Source organism: Haemaphysalis longicornis, unplaced genomic scaffold (assembly GCF_048455015.1).
Source record: "Haemaphysalis longicornis isolate Haplotype H1 unplaced genomic scaffold, Haemaphysalis longicornis Haplotype H1 scaffold_5, whole genome shotgun sequence".
NCBI classification, from domain to species: Eukaryota; Metazoa; Arthropoda; class Arachnida; order Ixodida; family Ixodidae; genus Haemaphysalis; species Haemaphysalis longicornis.
Genome location: NW_027526385.1, coordinates 26,536,147 through 26,557,959, shown reverse-complemented (window position 1 = coordinate 26,557,959; position 21,813 = coordinate 26,536,147). Strand labels below are relative to the sequence as shown.

At 47.4% G+C, this 21,813-nt stretch overlaps 1 protein-coding gene across 8 annotated transcripts in view; it reads left to right on the top strand.

Annotated features, from left to right (window-relative positions):
• LOC144137975 (uncharacterized) overlaps nt 1–21,813 on the top strand; it is a 118,580-nt gene that overhangs the window by 2,098 nt on the left and 94,669 nt on the right. For 4 of the 8 annotated variants that reach the window (XR_013315788.1, XR_013315787.1, XR_013315785.1 and 1 more), the window contains exon 1: nt 20,438–21,054. Coding sequence is in view for 1 of the 8 variants with exons in the window: in XM_077670012.1 (XP_077526138.1) it covers nt 588–872 (285 nt within the window). In the remaining 7 variants the exon portion in view is untranslated. Of the gene's footprint in view, nt 1–17; nt 873–10,424; nt 11,810–20,437; nt 21,055–21,813 lie in introns of those variants that run through there. The other 4 variants (XR_013315783.1, XR_013315786.1, XR_013315784.1 and 1 more) reach the window with 4 other exon arrangements.

Genomic DNA, 21,813 nt, shown 5'->3' with positions numbered 1-21,813 from the left:
ACACCCTGGAATAAACGGCCTTCGCATTAGTGCTCGCCTTGAGGGGGCAGCCATCTCGCAATTCCGTGCGTGAACGCAAGCTGCTGCGACGGTCTTCTCAGCAAGCCCGGCTAGGGATGTAGACTGTCGCGGGAAGTGTGAACTTATCTGCCGCTTTTATCTCGAACCGCGCTGAGAACGCTTATAGCAGTGTATCCGAAAGGGCGGAGGTGGCGTCATGCGCAAGCCATATGATTGTTCAGACATTTTGCGGACGAATTCCTCCTATCTAGCAAACATTTGCGATTTTTAGCTGGCCGTTTTTTTACGCTCCGATCCACTGCGATAGCAAGCGGGAGCGCGACTGCGCATGCGTGGCGGGCTTGGCAACGAACAGCATTGGCTCCGGTTGCGCTGAGCTTGGCGCATATGCCGCAGCGCAGCATCGAAAAAGGGTAGCCATCGGAATACGTCGCGTCGCTTATCTTAAAACGCGAGCAATTCACGTCGGCAGCAGGCGTCGACAGACCGGTTCGTCGTCGTACTCTCCTAGGCTTGCTACGAGCAGAGTTTCAGCTCATGCTCTCCGTCTCTGCACGCCATTGAACATGGCTCATGCCAGGCAAGAGTTCGCGCTAGTCGGATATTCAAACGACCTCGATAAGAAGCCCCTCAAGTTCGTGGAGCCCAACCCACCGTCCAGGATCTGCAGTGCGTGTGGCAACATTCCGAGATTGATGTATTGCCTCCTGTGTGGACACACCTTATGTGAACCGTGCTACGAAAGCTGCACGACCCCCTCTGAGTGTGCCTGTCCACTGGATGGTGAGGTTTCTGCCCCAGCTGATGTCATCAGTAGGAAGTATCCAGCCGAGAACCTACTCCGACGAAAGGTGAGGCGTGGGGGCGGATTTGCGACTGGTTCCGAGGAGATAGGCGCTTCTCAGTGACTAAACCGAACAAAGTTTTTTAGTTGCAACTGTGCGTCTCTTGGGGGTGTCACAAGCGAACTTATGGGCATCTACGACGCCTATATTCTAGTCATTTTCACTGTTTTTCCTGATTGAATTGATGCTGTCTTCGAACGTGCTGATGTGAAGCAGCTGGCGCGTATCTGCGGCTATTCCGAGAAATTGGGGAAAGGATAAGGCGTTTACACATGGCCTATGATTATGCTCACTTTTTTTACTACTGTAGTGAATAACGCTAAGTTTAACGCCTCACACAAAATTTGCGTTTTTTGTACATTAGTGTAAACTGGCCTTCTGTCTTACGCTAATAATTATTCTATGAAGAACTCACGTTTTCCTCAGGGGGGTTGTCACTCGTCGGCATATCAGCTGCTCGATCTCAAGGACATCCGGACAGGGAGCGAACTCGATGCGGAGGGGAGGGTATTTGTGCGTACAGGCGTCCTTTTATTCAGTAGCAGTCGGCTTATCATATCGGTGATGCGTTCATGTGTCATCGCGACATAAAGTAAAGAAATCACCAGGAAGAAGCACCGAACCCGCCGCGGTGAGGTTTTTGGCTGCTGTGAGCAAGGACGCCGGTTCGTCCCCGGTCTCCGCGGCGCCTTTTCCTAGGTACGCGCAAATCGGAAACGTCCGTAGGTAGAGATTTTGGCGCACGAATAATATCCCCCAGGTGGCTGAAATCAATTAGGAGGCCTCCACTTCGGCGCGGCTCACAGCGATACTTGATGTACACCCGGCGTCAAAATAAGCCGGGGCACGCGAGCGCGTGGCAAAATGCATCGCCGCGACATCTGACGTTGCACTTCTGGTGTCGAGACACCGATGTGCGCGTACGCGTCCAACCACGCTCGCTAGCTTGTCTTTTCCTTCGCTTCAAACGGCAACGCTGGTCACATTCAACGCTTGGCGCCAGGGGTCACCTTCTTTGCTCAACCCGTCTTCCTCGCACACGATTCAGCGTCCGAGGGAGAGGGTGAACGTGCGTTGCTCGTTCTGCCCTGCTCTGACAGATAACTAATATTGACCGTCTCGCGCTGACAGAATTCTTCCCCACATATGCTCTCCCATTTCGGCATTTCTAACAGCGGCGCTGTTCTTGGGCTGGGCTTGACTACAGCCTGCTTTGTGTCGTTTTACGCTAACTCTGGAGTTCCCAGCAATGCGTTCGTGTTTACAGGTAAAGCCGACTTTATGAAGATCGGCGGAAGCTTGGGTTTTGTAAGATGGCTTTCTGACATAGCTTGGCGCGCAGCGAAGCACGGAAATCTACGGAGGGAGTATGATTAAAGAAAACGGCTTTAACTCATGTTTAATGGGAACTGAAAGCGCAAATGAGACACAAAGAAAGGAGACCACGAGACGAGGCAACAGGAGTGCTCGTTCTGTTGTCTCCTTTCTTTGTGTGTGTCTCATTTGCGCCTTCAGTTCCCATTATGCATCACGAACAGGCCCAAACCATGACCCTTTTTAACTCGTGTTATTAAATGTATCCAAAAACCAATTCTATTAAAATTTGCTGATAAGTCGACTATAGCGCTATGCTGAGTTTTGTTCACTTGTCGTAATTAGGTAGTGAAGTTGTCAACGATGGAGAATTAGCTTGTTGTCATGATAACGAAATCTAAGGAGAGAGATTGCCATGTATTGGAGAAAATGGTTGTAACTGCGGCTCCGCGCTTGTTCCGTAGATATCAATCACAATCGTTGGAACGAGTTTTGATATTTTTTCGTAAAACATGCAGTTGGTTGTGAACTGAGAATGACCACACCAAAACAGAATACTAATTGAAGAGAGAAGTAATTTATTTTATGAAAGTGTGATGAGACTTCACCTTGCGCACGTTCTGAAACAATTAAACGAGGGAAAACGGAAGAACAGACCGGCCTGGTCGTGGGTTTTACAAAAAATAACCAAAATGACAGCCGGTATTCTACACCAGCTAAAAATCAAAGCACCGCTCAAGGCAAGCAATAAAAAAATCATCCGTGAGGTGCGCTGCTGTGCTCATTCCCATTACCCAACTTCAGTAGTGGGTGAAGTAGCTGCCTGCGGAAATGATGTCGCTCATCCTTCTTGGCATCGACTCGTAAAGCGAAACCACAAACTCGTGGTTTGCGCGAAGGCTGTCCCATTCTTCCCGAATGGCGGTCCAGAGCGCGTCCGCTGTGCCTCCTGACAAGTGGCGTTTGGAGAGGTGCGACTTCATGACCCCCTACACATTCTCGATGGGATTTGCAACCGCACCGTTCGGAGGCCACTGCAGAGTGTGTACGCCCAGATCCTCCAGCAGGACGGTCGCCTGACGTGCCATGTGCACGGGGCTTTTGTCCTGCTGAAAGATAAAGCATCCGTCGGGGAAACGCCGATCGAGCACGCAGGGGATCATGGTGTCTTGCAGTCGCGCACTGTAGCAGGACGCCGTGAATCTCCCTTCAATGCGGACAAGAGGTCCTAGCCCCTCCCGGCTCATGGCTCCCCACACAGAAACTGCGCAGCGGCCGCTTGAAAGGACACTGTGGATATAGTCCGGGTTTTACCTGAAAATTTAGAAGATACCGCATTTATACCTAAAAACATAAGAAAATGTAGCGGACCATGATAAAGGTTACGACACGCGTTGTGTATTATTTCATGCAGACAGCCTGAAAAGCACGCATTAGATATGATGCTAACAAGAAAATATTCCAAATTACCTTGCACCTCGAGTACTTAGATATAAACTGGCATTACCAAAAAGCCTTCACGGAAAGGATTTCTGAAATTTTTTTGGAACAGTTATTCCACGAGAGCTTTCCCCATTTCTGAACAAGTGAACGATGCTGACATGAGAAAGTGAGAGGAGCCGTTACCTCGAATTCAAGGGCCTCCATACCCGCCGCTGCTGGTCCCAGCGAGTACAAAAGGTGGATTCGTCCGAAAAAATGACGGCGCCCCATTCTTCTTGGCTCCAATGCTGGTGTTCCTGTGCAAATTGCAGCCGCTGCTGGCATTGTCGCCCAGTCAGGAACGGCATTTTCGCAGCCACACAGTTCGAAAGCCCGGTTCCTTCAAACGCCGGCGTATTGTCGGAGTCGACACTTCCGAAGACAACTCGTCACGGATTTCCCTCGCATTCAGAAAGGGGTCTGCGACAACTGCCGCAACAATGAGTTCGTCCTCGACGTGTTGCGTGACCCTTGGTCGGCCAGGCCTCTGGGCATCCGCAATGCTTCCTTCGTCGCGAAAGGCACGAATTATCCTCCTCACCGCGGTCTTCGATCGGCCCGTCCGTTGGTATATGACTCGCTGCGGCAGCCCCTCCAGGAAAAGTCTCGTTATTAGCTTGCGATCTTCCACGGGAACACGTGGTGTCATTTTGGTATACTGAGCACCCTTGTTCTGCCCTCTAAACTGAAATACGTTTTGCGGGGAAGCAGCGGCCAATCGTAAGCTAGACCGCATGACAAGAAATAGCGTCACTGCTGCATCCGTGCCGCACATTTGAAAACAACATGCTCACTATGCAGATAAATGCTCATGTTATCGGGTACCTTTAGCGCCAGTCTTTAGTAGTTTTTGTTATTTTTTCTTCAGGGATTTACAGGGCGCTAGACCTGATGTGTTGCCGCGAAAGAACGATCTTGTCAGCCGGTCGGCTAAAATGTAAAATCTGGTCTCGAAATTTCAGAGCAGATGTCTCGAGTCTAGATGGCATAATAATTATGTCGCGTTTTGCGTGTTATACGGGAGGTAACATGGCCACGGGGTCGAAGATATCGCCAGTGCAACGTAAAAAATTACCCGAGTATTCACCTGCTTCAGAGCATATGTGTTCGAAAGACGACTGCAGCCAAAACGCCCGTGTGTTCGGAGGTTGCGGCGCACGTTCAAGATACCCAGGTGGTCAAAATTACTCCGAAGCCCTCCACTATTGCTCGCCCCATCGCCTGTGTTGCGTCGGCGGGTTAAAACCAACAATTGGAGCTAATCAAGCTGTTTTTACGGCTTTTTTCCCGGCTCCCTTTGCGCGAAAATGATTTGTTTGTTGTTTTTCGAGCAAGAATAAAAATCAAATCAAATCAAATCAATCAATCAAAGACCACTACCTCCTGCAACACCTGCAATTTAACGCTATCTCCTCTCCGCCCCTAGCGCCTGCCAGGTTCTCCTTCCCTTTCACTTCTCCTTTACTCAATGCAACGAACGTTCCCTCACCTAAATTAAGTTTTTCCCTGCTCGCAGGTAGCACTCACAATTTGTTGGGAGTGCGCGAGCATTTTTTTTTATTTTTTCAGCGCAGATCATAGTTTTAGATTTAATTCTTGCTACTGTCTCACATTTCCGAAACATCATTTGACGCGTTGATTTTTATTCGATGTCGTAAACACTAGCCCAGCGTCTACACTAGCCACTAAAAAAGACTCTCGCATTATCGTTGTGTTATGAACCTGTATGAGCCATGGGAGAAGCTGAAGTATGCAACGGTTTTTGTATTTTTTTTACCTTTAGGAATTTTTTCAACTGTTCTTGGCAGTGTCGTTAAATTGATTGACACGCAGACAGACCGACATTTTTGCTTTTACATAGCGAAAAAAAAAAAAGAATTCAGCATTTAAATCAAAGATAGCAGTCCCGTTGTAATGAATCCTTTCTCAGAGCAGGGCAGAGCGAGCAACGCACTTTCACCCTCTCCCTCGGCCGCCGAATCGTGTGCGAGGAAGACGGGTTGAGCAAAGAAGGTGACCCCTGGCGCCAAGCGCTGAATGTGACCAGCGTTGCCGTTTGAAGCGAAGGAAAAGACAGGCTAGCGAGCGTGGTTGGACGCGCACGCGCACATCGGTGTCTCGACACCAGAAGTGCAACGTCAGATGTCGCGGCGATGCATTTTGCCACGCGCTCGCGTGCCCCGGCCTATTTTGACGCCGGGTGTACGCTGTGAGGTTGGGCTTGGTACGTCCGCACGGTGACGTGGTCAGCAGAAATGGGGTACTTAATTGAAAGGAGCCATGCGGAAAAAATACAAGTTTGTTTATTCCGAAGGATTCAGTGTTTTATAGGGCCCTAAGCGCTTGTTTGGCTGCAAACGATGCTTTATTCACAGAGAAATTAATTATGTTAAGTCAAAATATCAATTCTCCCGCTAAATCGTGCGCTTTCGTGGCGTCGACAATGATATATTGAGAGCAGGTCTTTAAAACTAAGTATAACATGCAGACCAAAGCTGCTACCTTCTCACACACGCCAGTTTGATCATGGCCTTCGAGATCCCCCCGCGCGTGTTTGGCAAAACAAGCGCGGGGTGATCTCAGAGGCCATGGTTTGATTATCTTGTTTATCGCCCACTTTCAGAGATGACGCTTCAATGCTGCTGAAGTGTCAGTGTTCGCACTTTGCTTCTGATCGGACTTTTACACCTGCCGTATTTTTGTTACGGTTCATACTAATCGTTTCCTAAAACTTATGCTATGACTCGACAAACAAGGTACACGTAAGCGACCCTGCCACTGTTGTCGGTTGGCCAGCGTTGTTTCAGACAAGTCCACCGCGTCCGACAGCTGTGTTACCGGTGTCAGCGTGCAACGTGCCGCGCTAACTGCTTCTGTGTTTACGTGTTCGTTGGTAACTTTAATTGTACACCCCGCAATTCTGACTGCCATAAAAAATGTACCCTACATTTAAGCGCAAATAGCTCTTTCGGTAAGCTTATACGCCCTGCCTAATTTGCGTTTGTTTTTGCCGGCCTCAGCCAAGCGCACAGCAGGGCTGATGACATCGTAGGCTCTGTTGGGGGAAATGAGCTAGCGGGTCGCATGGCCATTCACCTTGTTCCTAATTATGTAGCCTATTTAAGCAAAATTTAAGTTAAAAGTTGTGCCAGCATACTTTTAACGCGGCAGTCTTTCGAATCAACCAAACCTGTGTTTTGTCTGCAGGTCCGTTTTAAGCGAAGCTTGAGCTTCCACTTTCACTGAATAGCTTACATGGCAATGTTGAATAGTGTTAGCTATAAAAGTGAGCCTTGATCAGGGCACTCTGGCATTCTAATTTGCAGTGCTGGTCGCCTGGCATCAGCGGTTTGATAGGTGCGGCCTCACAAGACGGCTGCTAAGATGCTATAAGGCCTCGCGCATATCTGGAGCTCTTGGGTGTTTGCTAAAACCATCATAGGCGGAACGAAGTTTAACGCCTTTCTACTCCCAAAACAAAAACGTGCACGAGGCTAGTTAGGATGCTTGTCCAACACATATAGCGTAGACAGTCAAGATTGTAAGTAAAGCTGTGTCGGTTCCGGCGGCTCGCGTTCTTGCAGACACCAAGTTTGCCATGCTCTCCATGATTTTAGGCAGGCACGATACCAAGGCGATTGGACGAAGGTTGGGTAGAGATTGGTTTAATCATGGATTTCACGATCGAGAATTTTCATATTACTGGTAGCTCGCCACGGTCTCAGATGGATTCAGTTTCATCAAAAAAGAAAACTTGGTTGCGTTTATTCATAAGGTTTCACAGATGCACGACACATTGTTCGTCAGCACTTGTCCTGCTGCGAGTGTTAGCTCGTACTAGGGCATGCAGCAACTCAGTTTTATCCCAAGGACTTCGCAAGCCTCCTTATCGGTCGAAGCATCGTGCCGATTGTGGCTTAATATGGAACTTAATATAATACATGGATGAAAGAAAGCTTTTATTTCCTTAACATATGAGGGAGAAAGGGAGCGCGGGCAACGGCGACTATTCGACACAGCTACCGGGAAGAGTTTTTATTTCACGCCAGGTTCGCACGAGAAACATAATTACTACTGTACCTGTATATACCTCCTCTAGGGGAGCACAGTTGTGTGTCCGTACGCCATCTTTAGTCCGAACGTCGTGCGGTAAGACCACCCGTAACACGTGTAGGAGCCGCTGCCAGGCCAGTGGCTGCGGCGGCGAGTGGCAGCGGCGCAGGGGTGTGCCAGTACTGCAGCTTCCGGGCGCCGAGCCTACATGGACAGTCGGGTGCTGCTCCTCTGAGTGGCTCCCGCGGCGGCCGCCACCGCAACCGCCACCGCTCACTTGAGCCGAACTGACGGGAAACGGGGTCTTGTGCGCAGGGCTGAAAGCAGGCGTTGCTGCCGTGAGGTGGAAGCCGCGGCATGTGGAAATCAGACGCTGGAGTCTGGCGCTGCACAATGTGCAACTCTAACAATATGAGATGGCTGTGATCGCCTAACGAGGAGAGCTGAAAGCGGCCGCCAGAATAGCGCTAGCCCGGCCGCCGCGCTTGCATGGTATTCGAAAGGGCGCTTCTCGCTTCAGAAGAGGCGTCGCTCGCAACCGGCTTGATGGGATCCGGGTGTCCGGGGTCGGCGAGCTCACCGGCTGTTCGATCATATAAAAGCATTTCTCGTTCCGTCGGTGACAAACAATAAAATTCCAAGCCAGCTTCATCTGCCAGAGAAACGTTCTCGGGAGCCGTCCATGGCTTAGCGAAGTCAAAGCTGCTGTCGCCAGCACGAGAGCGCCTATCGCGAACCGTTAACGCTCTAGACTAAACCAGTGCCTCGCTCCCACTTTGTGACACAGTAACGACGTTCCTAAAAAATGAAAGGAAAGCGGGAGAGAGGAATGTCAGCTTTATTTACTTATTTCTCCGCAAAAAATTAAAGCCGTTCCAGTCAACGGGAAAGCTGTTGCAAGTGCAGTGATTGGCCTTATTGGACTGTGGCGCTCTTTTCCGCTTACTGCTACCACCAACAACACTCATCGCCTCCCTGTCTCACTGCGCTCTCGATGAATTGAGCAGGGGTTTGTCCAATAGACTTCAAATTTCCCGTTTTTGGCAGTGCCAGCTCGCCCCCTGCGAAACAGCGCGAGCGGAATCTTCCCCGTGCCGGTCCCTTCCTGCGCATTTTGCAGCACGTCGTTTTTGGCGACCACTTGCTTCGCTTACTACGTTGAAAAACAATCCAACGGGTGTTCCTAACTAAATGGACGCGAGAGCTGCCGGTTATATGAAGAGATTTCGCCTCAAATGTACCCGCACTTTTCTTTGCGCTAAACAACGAGGCGATGCATGAAAAGAGCCAGCGGTTCCGACGTTTCCCGCGGTTATGACATTTTAGACCGCTTGTTTTTTGAAGCCTCTGTTTGGGTCCATTACGCCGAAAAGCCGTAGGGCTCTACTTGGTTCCGTTATCTCGCTGTGACGCCCGATTCCGGCAGTGGCTAGACCTTGTGACAGTGAACAAGCTACGACGACAAGGCGGGATCCCAAAGGGCTCTGCACTTAATTAGCCGTCGTCGCTCGCTCAAAAAAAGCCGAGAAAGCTGTGAAACGTATGATCATTCAGTTAAAGCAAAATCTAATGCAGCCTTTAGTGTCCCTTTAAGTGTACGCGCTGAAGAATGCGTAGTTGCGTGCGGGTTAGAGATTGGTCTCGAACAAAAAAATGTGGAAGAGATGCTCTGATGTTCTAGTCGTCATCGTCATCGTCGTCGTCGTAGTCATCGTCGTCATAATCAGTCAAAGCAGAGAGCCCAAAATATGCATGTTCTCATGGTGAAGCTTTACTTATTGTATGTAGATGGGAGTAGTGTTGCATTGCTTGGCGTATTCTTGGCGTTCGCAGGATCAATGCAGACAGCCTGAAGTATAAACGTTCGTTCACTCTGACCACCTCGAACGCAGTCTGCTTCTTGCTCCGAGGAACAGAGGGATAACAGAAACGAGTGGCAGGAGTGAGATTGTATGTGGAAAGTTTGCAGAGTTCGTGGATTTTACATGGGCAACACCCGCTTCCCAAAGATTACGAGACACGGTGCGTCACCACACGCGAAGGCTTTGCTTCAGTTTCGATTTTCTTAAAATGTTTTGGCTGTCTGTACAAGCACAGCCAAAAGGTGGATTTGGGTGAACCCCAGAAAACACCGCGCCTACACATTGGTACCAGATTTGTGTATGTACATGCCACAGCCGGCGACAAAAGCATACATTTTAGGAAAAACGGCTAGCTAGCAGGAGGGGGAAGTCGGAAACTGCATTTCAGCCACAACTTACGCATGCACTTTTTACACTGCCCTCCATGCGCCAGCACATCCTTTAAGGAATTGCATACACTGTTGGGGCTTGATGAACGATATAGACTTGAAGCCACCATTTAGACGTAGCTTTGAAAGGAAAGTTTTCTTCTTGACTTCCAATCTGTGCGACAACATTAAAAGCCAGTGACCACAAGCTTTCAGGGAGACGGCGCCCATAGAATAAACTCAGGCCGCGGCTCCCTCCGGCTCTTTCTGTCCGGCATTCGGTCTTTGCGGAAAAATTCAGACGAAAACGGCGAAGAGCAATGCCACCCTAAATAGTTTAATGCTTAGCAAACAAGGCATCCTTGGTCGTCAACCATAACCAGAATGGGCTACGACACGCGTAGTCTTTCCCTGGTTTGGATGAAACTTGTTGTTGGTTTAATTTTTTCTCGCTGCTTCCTTTTTCATCCTTCCTGTAGGTGCACTGCTGGAACGAATCCAACGGCTGCCTTGTCGTCCTCCCACCTTCGCAGATCGCCGAGCATGTTCGCCAGGATTGCCAGTACCACCTGACCCGCTGCCCCACATGCTCGGTGGCGGTACTGACCCGTGACGTGTGTGCACATCTGAAATCTCGATGTACAGCATTTCTATTTGATGAGACGCCTGAACCGCAACAGAGGGCTAATGTCAACGAAAGGACACATTTGGCATTATTTGAGAGGAAGGTTGAACAGAGAGTACACGAACTGGATGCCAAGCTCACGGAACTGTCACTGAAGAGTGACTCTGTGAGTGACAAGCTCATTGAAATTTGCCACAACAATAACCATTTGAAGGAAGCATTAACAGAGCAGTTTGGGACAGCCTCAGTTCAAATTCTAGATCGTTCGGATAGGAACGAAGCGGAGATGAAAGCATTAGTAGCGCAGGGAAAAACGATCGAACAGCGAGTAGGCGAATTAGATGCTAAGATTGCTCAAATAACTGTGGAGACTGGCTCTCTGACTGAGAAATTCATTGAAATGCACCACAGCATTATTCGTGTGAAGGAAGCACTAACAGAACAGTTTGGATCAAGATTAGATCACAAATTAGTGGATATGAAAGCCTTTTATACTGAACAAATTGAATCTTTGAGAACCAGCGTAACCACAGCAGTGGCACCGGTTGCAAGTGATCCAAAAACGCATCAGAGGGTTATTACGGGTTATGCGGAGCTCAAAGCAAAGGCAGTGAAAGATGGTTCGTGTCCTAGCTGGAGCGACAGAGTATACCTACGGCGTTACCTAATCTCTTGGGGAATTGAGTTCAAAAGAGAAGGTGACAGCGTGGGTATATTTCTGATCATTCATTTACACGAGGGTAAAGAGGACGAACTTATTGAGTGGCCATTTACGAAAACATCGAAGCTCAGCATCATCCACCCCGAGACGCGACAAGAACTCCATCGTGAAGGCAAGGCAGTTTCATCTGAGGCTTACAGGAAGTATTTTGCTAGGCCAGTAGGAGGCAGCAATGCAGAGGCTGTCTTTTTACATACTAAGGTTGACTCAACAGTCCTGGAACATGATGGTTACGTTAAGAAAGATCAGCTTTTGCTAAGGTTTGAGGTGGGCCCGTAATGGATTTTTAATAGCAACAGTTCCTTGTCAGATTATGGGGGCACAGAACAACTCGCGCATACAAGGTAACCTTACAAATAATTGCATGTTTTATACAACCGTGTTTAAGCCCTCGTTTGCATCGCTATTACCGTTCAAAACCAGAGTGAATAATATTGTGCGTTAAAAACATACACGCCCTGCGATTAAGAGTAGACCTACTTCGGATGTATTTGCTCAAAATAAACTCCCTTCCAACGATCTGCTCTGTCCGGTGTGATTTCTCTTTTCTAAAACGAGAGGAAAAATTAGCACTCAGAACTACAAGAAAATAGACAAATTAAAGTGGTAGGTCCACTTCAGTATGTGTAGAAAAAAACTGAAATTTCTGGGAGTTTTATTTGACGAAGGGAGGTCCGACCGGAGGCACCCACAAGAGGTTCTTGTCGTGGCCTTGTTTTAAAAACAGTTATTGTTGATGGCCTATTTGAGCGATAAAATTCTGGTCTATCAATTACTGTATTTATCATCCAAATCCTCGCAAACTAAAAAACTAGTACGCGTTAAGTTTTATTTGAGCAGTTGTCTATAATTAAAGACCATTGTCTGCATAGGTAGAATTTTGATAGGGGTGATTTCTTACGTATTCCGACGCTATGTGGTGTATGCGAGCGGCGAGGGGCCGGACAGCCACATAGGCCGTTTTCTGAAACGTGATAAGCCATCAAAAAATGCTGCGCAAAACTGCTAGATTCGCCATGCCGGCACTGGCTCGGAACCGCGGAATATATTGACCGGTGTTAACTTCGGCGGACGGTGGTTGACATTACGCTTTAATGGTTCATACGCTCCTTGGCGTAGCGAGCCGCGGTATGGACCATTTCACTGGTACGCCCCTTTCACGGCTCCTGCCTTTTTTCACGCAGAACCTTATACCGGGATTAATGGGCGTCGGAAAGCGTGGTGCGTGCCGTATTTACTCGCAGAATGGACGCACTCGCGTAATGATCGTACACCTGAAGTTTGTAGTCAAAATTATTTTTTTTATTTCTCACGCAATGAACGCACCGTGAACTTGCCGCAGCAGTATGTCCTATGTGTGCGAAGTCTAACTGATGATGATCGTGCTTACTTCTGTTTTCTTCGCTTTCAAAATGGCCATGGCTGCGTTATTGCCGCGGATTTGGAGATATTAGCGATATCGGCAAGCATGCGTTCAATATTGATGAGGAAGAATCTCTCACTAAATGCACATAATGTACTCGCAAGACAAACAAAAAAAATGCGCTCGGCTTGCTGCGTCGGCCCCGATGTCTGTTTTGATGTCCCCCACTGTGACCGCGGCAGCCACTTATTGGTCGCCTTTTTGTCACCTCGCAGCAAAATATTTGCGGCGCGTTCCGTAATTCATGAAAACATTGCATTTAGCGTCACTTTGCAAAACGGCTGGCATTCATGTGCGTAGTTTTCATTATGTGTTTATTTATTATTTTTTTATGTTCGTGAGACATATAAAAATATTGATCCGCAACTTGCCTTTTCTGTGCTCGAAAGTGTTTTTGCAAAAAGTTAACCCCACGTAATGAACGCACCACTAAATTTGCCTCAATGTTTTTGGAAAAAAAGTGCTACCATTACGCGATTAATACTGTTTGTTTTTTGATGGGCTATGAAAATAAACCGCACAGCAAGTTTAGATTTATATGGCGTACGGTGGGTATGAATGGGAAAGTCCGGTGAAGGTATCACACTTAGTGCGGTAATTAGGCGCTTTGCGAGAAATTCTTGATTGCATGTTTTCGGACCTCCTACGGCATTATACGAAGCGCCTGGAGTATTTCCCATTTTTGCTGTGAAACAGCTTTGTAGCAAATTGTTGAAATGCCGGGTAAATTTGGAGCATACTATGATTGATACGGAAGCATATGAGTTTGAAGAGCGTGGTACGCATGTTTTCTGCTTGTTTTCCTGGGCGAAATGAATGCGACGCAGATGCTTTGCTTCTCAGGTTATAGTGGTCATGGAGGTTTTCTGCATGTTAAAAGTACTTAAATGCAAAATTTACGCAGATTTAAAAAAATTACCTAGTTGCGTTTTCACCCCAATTATTCATTTTATGCCAAGGACATGCAATCCATGCATTTTGTCTTAAGAGGACTGAATGTGTTTTACGAAACAAATATTGAAAGAATGTGAGCCATGCGAACATTGATGTGCTCTCCAAGTGCAAGATGAAGCAACATGATTCAACGCAGGTATTGCAAAGTTCCGTGCGTGATGTACGGGCGAAGTAAAAGGTAAGTGGGTAAATTCCAGGCTTTGGGGGCAAATGTGGAGTAAAAGGGTTTTAAGACGGAATGCAACCTCTATAATCACGTTTTATCTGATTCCTGGCTTAAGTGAACGTGGCCTTTATTCTGGTATTCCGAGGTAATGGCAGGAGAGGAATTATGGAGATGTATGGTAAAGTTTGCATAAAGTAAGTTCAATTTCCTCTTTCATTTTTCGGTTGCAATATCGTAGGACAGATGTCAGGGGGTCATACGCGAAGTTCCCACTTTCCAGTATTTTAAGGTGCTTGGAGCCGTTTCTAGATTTTGTAGAAGCTTTTGCAGCGAAATCTTACCAGAATATTCTTTTGCGAATTTCCCAGTTTAAGCGAGTGCACTGAAATTTCTTTCTCTTGTCATTTTTACTAATGATCCGCATTTAGATTGTTATAACCAATAAATGCCTTCAGTTCTCCAATCATACCTGTTTGTGGGGATTCATGGTTTTGCATGAGTGCTAATTCCGCCGGGTGTTTTTTGTTGTTCTCTTCGTTTCTGTTCTAGTTAAAATATTTTTGTCTTATTGTTTTGGGGGCAGCCTACTAGACGAAAACTGTAGGTAGGCTTCATTACTACGAAACGTATAGGTTGGAATTCGTTTTCAGGCTCCTTGTAGGTAGTCGTACATGATAATATGGCAGCCTTGGGGTGGTTCATTAAACAGCATTTTGGTATGCGGCGAAAGCGAGACACCTCAAGCGTTACACATGGACCGAAGCCTCCGCCGTACTTCCAAAAGCAGAACGCCGTACAGAAATGAGCGTGCCCACAGCGGTTAAGTTCGTTATTTTCACGTGTATGCTCGACCCCCAGATACCAGTGCTCGCGCACGAATTGGGGCCCATAAAAAGACGCCTTACTAGTGCAGTCAATCCTTCACATGCTTATTGAAACGGCCAGGGAAGAATGTTTGAACGGGGGCAAGTAGTACTACGGAGCTTTAAGGGCAGTAAGGATTCTTTGCTAGCGTGAGCCTCATCCAGTTGGGTAGCGCAACACTGCAATGATGAGCCATAAAGGAACTACCACATTTTTCTGCCGTGTGTTCGATGCCAGAGACAAGAAGCTACAATTAGAGCGTTATCGCGCGGCTTGAGACTTAAATATTGTTTTGTTTGCTTCCCAGAGGACTTCGTTTCTAGCTTGCATCGACCCTGCTCGCGAATATACCGTAAGAGGATATCCTCTCAAATTCCAAGCGAACCCCCCAATATCGACTCCTGAAGACTTAATAGCAGCACGTAATTTACGACATCTACGCCTGACGCATTGCGTAAGTACGCAATGCAGCGTCAACGGCGAGACGTCACATTGATATCGGAATACAAATCGCAGAAAAGCGTTGTCTTCTCCGTGGTACCGTCGTAAAACGTACTGCTCATAAAGCAGAACGATCGGCTTATCAGCACCTGCATTGGGATGTTCTGCGTACTTTGGCATTTGAACCCAGGATGTAGGGGAAAAATATCTACACCGTATCTTCGACATGAGGACTTTTGTCTGTAATTAAAATTGGTGAATTATGAATCGCATTTTCACGCTTGTTGCGGTTCGACCTTAAGTGGGGTGGATAACGTAGCGTAGAATATTGTACGTATATGTACGTAGTTATTCTAACTTGCAGGTCTTTTGATGCTGCGTTAGGGACAAAGGCTGTGTTGACTTTTTAACAAGAAAGTGTTTTATGCCGGAGTACCCAAACATCCCTGACACCATATTCGTCGCGGAAATGACATCAGCAGGAAACGTTACATTGCCGCGGCGGCGCTAGGATTTGACCCCACGATCAGTCTGGCCGCAACGGCAGGTCCGAAACGTCCTGCCAACTGAGCCATGAAGTAATGCCCTGATAGCTCTACGAACGCGCCTTATGTCCTTCCCTCTAAATTTTCCATTCGGATGGTGCTGCCGTCTAAGAGAGGTGACGCGAAGTAGTCCGTTTTGACGCTAATGAGCACCGAGAGTTGGCGCCTCGATAGGGCAGCGTATCGCAGCGGAAGCTGCTGTGTTTATCCGTCCGCCGCCTATGAGGAACGCTGCTCATCTTGTGGAACGCCGCCCTCGCGTTCCAAAAGTTGAGCTCGTCGCAACGCGAGCGTCTGGCGTACAGGCCACAGAGCAGAACCAATGTGGTCGCACCTTTGCCTAAGCGACCCGCCAGGAGGACGTCGCTCGCCAAGCACACCCACAGGACAGCTGCCGACCCGCAAATCACGTGCCTTTCGCTGTAGCGGACCGTGACTTCACCGAAGGATCCGCTGACAACCCGTTCGGTTTCGTTTGCACGGTTCGGGAGCGCCTGGGTTTTCAATCGGATTTACGCAATGCTCCAGCGCGTGTAATCCATGGTCTAATGTTGATGCGTCTAACGGTGCCATACCGACGGTGCCATACTGTGTCTGAGCAAACGGCTCAGACACAGAGAACTCCAGCGGTCCCACTTGTCAAGTATTTTTGCTTTGCAGATATGGGACGTTCTGAAAAACTTCAAATGAGAGAAGTTTGCACTCATCGGTTGTGGGCCTTCACCGTTGCGCAGTGGAGCACTCTTGCAGACTTTGCAGCCTGATTGCTCCAGCGAGGAAAGGGCTAAGTCGTTTCATATCACTTGCAAGCTGCTTAGAATGACATTTAATTTAGTCAGCCTCGCGCTCTGCTCGTGCTAACAGCAGAAACATACCATTGCTGCACTGGCACGCATTCGTTTCCCCTGTTGCCACAGAGGTGGCGTTGATAGTGTTCAAGTGGCCAAGAGGGGAAAATGCGAGAGAGAGGTTACAAAGTTGATTGTAAGTGAAAGCAAAAGACCTGAATGGCTTTTACTGCACAATGCAGTAAAACCCGTTTATAGTGAACTGTAATATGCACCACGACTAGTTCGATATATCAAATAGTTCGATATAGCCGAACCCGCCTATAACGAGCTTATTGTTACAAAATCGCAATCCGCGGAAGCCCCGCCTGCCCCCCCCCCCCCTCACCAACTCCGCCCTCCGCGTATGCAAAAACGAACACCGTACAGTAGCCATTACCATACCAAAATAATCCATTTATTTCAGGTAATAAAGCGACTTTCCGCCTTAACTGCCCAGGTTGCAAAAAAAAAAAAGCAGCAATTTTTGTTTTCACTTTCGTTTTAAGTGCGAATGCACTTCTTAAGCGGGCCTGAAGCGTCCGCCGCCGTCCGCATAGCAACAGCTGCGGGTGCGCGCGCTCCTCGTCTTCCTTGGGGGAGATGGGCGCGCGCTGCCTGGCCGCTGACATGGCACATACCCACGTGGGGGATTGGCCAGGAATCTCCTCGTCTTCCTTGGCAACGGGGGGAGATGGGCGCGCGCTGCCTGGCCGCTGACATGGCACATACCCACGCGGGGGATTGGCCAAGAATCGGGCGTGAGAAGGGCTAATGCACCCGCTTAAAGGAGTACTGACACGAAATTTCAAAGCTGAGATCCGCTCTAGCAATCAAGTACAACGACAACACAAATAGGTGTCTGTGAATAAATGCATCTTTCTTTCTTTGTAGTTGTGTGTGTGTGTGTGTGATCTCTCTTTCGCGAACATTACCGAACCGCGCAAATTCAACTCGTGCATTCGCACTTTCACATTCTTCCCCTCGGGGAAATGCGGGGAATTTTTTGGTGGCTTCAACTAGCATAGCATTCTCTACACGAAACATTGTTTGCACCAGTTCGAGTCCGCGTCCCCAAAAATCTAAGAAGCATTGGCGGAGAACATCGACTGCCGAAAGCGCTTCATTATAAGCGTCGGACGGATTTCACGCGTGACATCATCGGGAACGCTGGCGAGCTCTTCCCCCAGTTCACCAATGCTGCTGTCTTGGTCCGGACTCGCTGACAGGGCGGGTTCCGTCTCGAGCCCCGCGCGTTGGAAACAGTTACGGAAAGTATTGAGCTTCACGTCGCTCCTTGCGAGGCGCAATGTCTCAGCCGCGGCTCTTGCTTCGTGGTCGCGGCCAAACCACATCTCAATCGCCGCTCCGAGATCATACATTTCGGCGGCCATTCTAGGCACCCAGAGTTCGATATATCGGATGTGAACTTCGTTATAAGGAATGTTTCCCATGTATTTCCGTAACTGAATTATTTTTGTTCGATATATACCAAAATTCCCTCTATCCGGGTTCGTTATAGCCGGGTTTGACTGTATCAACAACAGATGGTCCAAACGATTCGTTCTGAACCTGTAGCCATTATTTCTGTGTTCGGTTCAGTTCCGATTCGGGTTGAGCGTCCTCAAAAAATAACGGTTTTAGTACGGGTTCTCTTCCGTCCCAAACAGCCATTCGGTTCCAGTTTATTTATTAATTTATTAATTTATTTATTTATTTAGAGTGCCAATCCCCCCCACAATCGTTTGTTGGGGCAGAATTTCCAAATTGAAAGAAAAAATAAGTAGGTGCAAGAATAACATATTTCGTATCGCAGTTACTACGACGTAGCGTGAAAAAAAAACAAATCCCACAATTTGTAGATGAAAATAAAAATGATAGCATCAGCCCGTGACAAGCCAATAACAACAACATTCCTTCATTGATATTACACAAATATGAAAAGACGCACAGAACATGAATAAGTGACGGAATTCGCATAAGAATCGGTTAAACATTGTTGTATTGTAAGTGCTCTCTTACTAATGCGGTAAAATTATCGAATGAAGTGCAGTTTGTTATGAAAGGACTTATCCTGTTCCATTCTCTTGTTGCTAATGGGAAGAATGAATATCTAAACGAGTGTGAGTGAAAGGAACAATCGTTAAGCATCAAGAATGTGTGTGCTGAGTCATTCGTGTTTGTGTCGCAGAAATGTATTTGGATTTATTAATTCTTATCTCGCCATCAATCAACTGATGCATGAATCTTAATCGTGAAAGTTTGGTTGTGTTTTGAACTGTTAGTATTCTAGCTTTTCTAATAAGTTCAGTGGGCGACTCAGATAGCCGGTACTTATTGTAAACTAACCTAATTGCTTTCCTCTGCATGCCTTCTGACTTCTTAATTTGAGTGAGAGTAAAAGGAAACCAAACGATATTGGCGTACTCTAACACAGGTGTGATGAAACTTCCGTATGCAATTAGCTTTGTTTCTGCAGGGGCTAACCAAAGGCGTCGTCTAAGAAACATCAATCGCCGTAACGCGGCCAAAGTTACTATTAATTTGTGAGAGTTACTCCCACCTAAGTTTCTGAGTTGTTGTAAGACCGAGGTATTTATGTTCGTCTACTCGCGTCAAGTATATGTTATTAATGGCGCAGGAAAATTCAGACCTGTGTTTTTTCTGTTTCTTGTCAGCAAAGCGGATTTTTTAGCTTTAATTGTCATTTGCCAATTAGTGCACCAGTTTGAGTCGGCTTCCAGGGAATTGTTTAGCGCTATGCGATTGTCGTGGGAGTTGATTTCATTATATAGTATGCAATCATCTGCGAAAAGCTTTACGTTCACGGGAATGCTTAGGGGCAAGTTATTCACAAATATAAGAAACAGCAAAGGGGCTACGACGCTACCTTGAAGTACTCCGGAAGTTTCTGCTGCGCTTGAGGACGTTTCATTGTTTATCTTCACGTACTGTGTCTTATCTCAGTGGTAACCTTTAATCCAGCCAATATCCCAGCAATTTCGTATAGCTGATTGTAATTTTATAAATATTGTTTGTGCGAGAAACGAACGAAATCTTTTGAGAAGTCTAATAAATTGAGGTCTACCTGTTTTGGTTATAAATGCAAGAGGATAAGTTCAGCAAGCTGAGTTACCGTCGATAGCCATCTACGAAATTCTTGTTGGGACGACGACATAAAGCGTTTCCGTTCAAGGTAAGTAGTCAAATGTTTAAGAATTATGTGTTCCAAAATATTGCATACCGTGCATGTTAGAAAAATGGGACTGAAGTTTTGGTCATCATTGTTTTTTCAGATTTAGGTATTGGGATTTTTTTTGCCTTCTATTCCCTTGGAACAGCACATGCTAGAAGAGAGTTTCTGAAAATAACGCAAACATACTTTGCTATCCACTCAGCATACCTTCTTAGAAACTGGTTTGGTATCTTGTCAGGACCAGGGCTTTTTCTTTCATCAAGGTTCAGCAAAAGGTTCAGTACGACTGCTTCAGTTACAGTAACTGGTTCTAGTTGGTTTTCGTCGGATGATTCAACGTGAGGTGGTTTGCCATCAGCGATAGTGGAAACAAATGTAAAGTATGTATTCAAGGTTTCAGCTGTTACGCGGTTTGGTCCTGTGGATGGTTTGGCAGCAAGGTTTTTTAGGATTAAGGTAGTCCCAAAATTTACTGGGCGAGCTTTAATAAAGCTCCAAAGGACGTTTTTGAAATAGTAAAATTTGGCCCTCTTGATCTTCGATTTGATGCCAGCAATGGCAGTACAAAGAACACTTCTAGAAAGATTGGGTTTGTTCAGTTCGGTTCCTATTCGACACCCTAAAGTAAACGGCCTTCGCATTAGTACTCGCCTTAAGGGGGGCAGCCATCTCGCCATTAAGCGCGCGAACGCAAGCTGTCGTGACGGTCTGTACAGCAAGACCGGCGAGCGATGTGGATCGTCGCGGGAAGTATGTGAACTTATCCGCCGCTCTTATCTCGAACAGCGCTGAGAACGCTGAGAGCAGTGCACCCGAAAGGGCGGAGGTGCCGTCATGCACATGCCATATGATTGTTCATACACTTTGCGGACGAATGCCTCCTATCTAACAAGCGTTGTCGTCGCACGGTACCGCCATCGGAACACGTGGGGTCGCTTATCTTAAAACGGCAACAACCTACGTCGGCAGTAGGCGTCGACAGACCGGTTCGTCGTCGTACTCTCCTAGGCTTGCTACGAGCAGTGTTTCTGATCATGCTCTCCGTCTCTACAAGCCGTTGAATATGGATCATGCCAGGCAAGAGTTGGCGCTAGTCGGATATTCGAACGACCTCGATAAGAGGCCCCTGAAGTTCGTGGAGCCCATCCCACCATCCAGGATCTGCAGTGCGTGTGGCAACATTCCGAGATTGATGTATTGCCTCCTGTGTGGACACACCTTATGTGAAACGTGCTACGAGAGCTGCGCGACCCCCTCTGAGTGTGCCTGTCCACTGGATGGTGAGGTTTCTGCCCAGCTGACGTCATCAGTAGGAAGTATCCAGCCGAGAACCTGCTGCGACGAAAGGTGAGGCATGGGGGGCGGATCTGCGACATATTGTTCGGAGATAGGCGTGTCTTATTAACTTACCAGAGCCAAGTTTTCTAGTTGCATCTGTGCGTTTGTTTTGTGGCGTCTAAAGCGAAATTATTGGTATACAATGGCTGTAATTAAGTATTTCTCGCTGTTTTTCCTCACTGAATCGATATAGTCTTCAAACGTGCTAACGTAAAGCATCTGGTGCGTATTTGAGAGTATTTGAAGAAATTGTGTAAAGCATAAGGCGTTCACAGATGGCCATTGATTATTTTCCTCACTCTTCTTATTACTGGGGTAAATAATGCCTAATTACACGCCTCACACCAACTTCGCGCTTTTTATAACCTAATAGAAACTTGCCTTCCGTCTTCCGTCAATTATACTAATTCGCTGAGAACCTAACCTTGACTTCATGGCGCCATACCAGCTGCTTGAACTGTACTTCAGGACGGCAAGCGAATTCGATGCGGGAAGCGAATTCGTGCGTAGAGGCGTCTTGTTATTCAGTAACAATCATTATCGTATGTGCGGTGCGCTCATCTATGATCGGGACATGAAGCAGAGAAATCGCCAGTAATAAGCGTTGAACCCGCCGCGGTGGTGGTGTATGTGACGCGTTGGGCTGCTGAGCTCAAGGACGCCGGTTCGTTCCCGGCCACCGCTGCTGCTTTCCAGAGTTCGGCGCAAATCGGAAACGTTTGTAAGCCGCGATTTGGCGCCTGATAAAGGCCCCAAGGTTGCCGAATG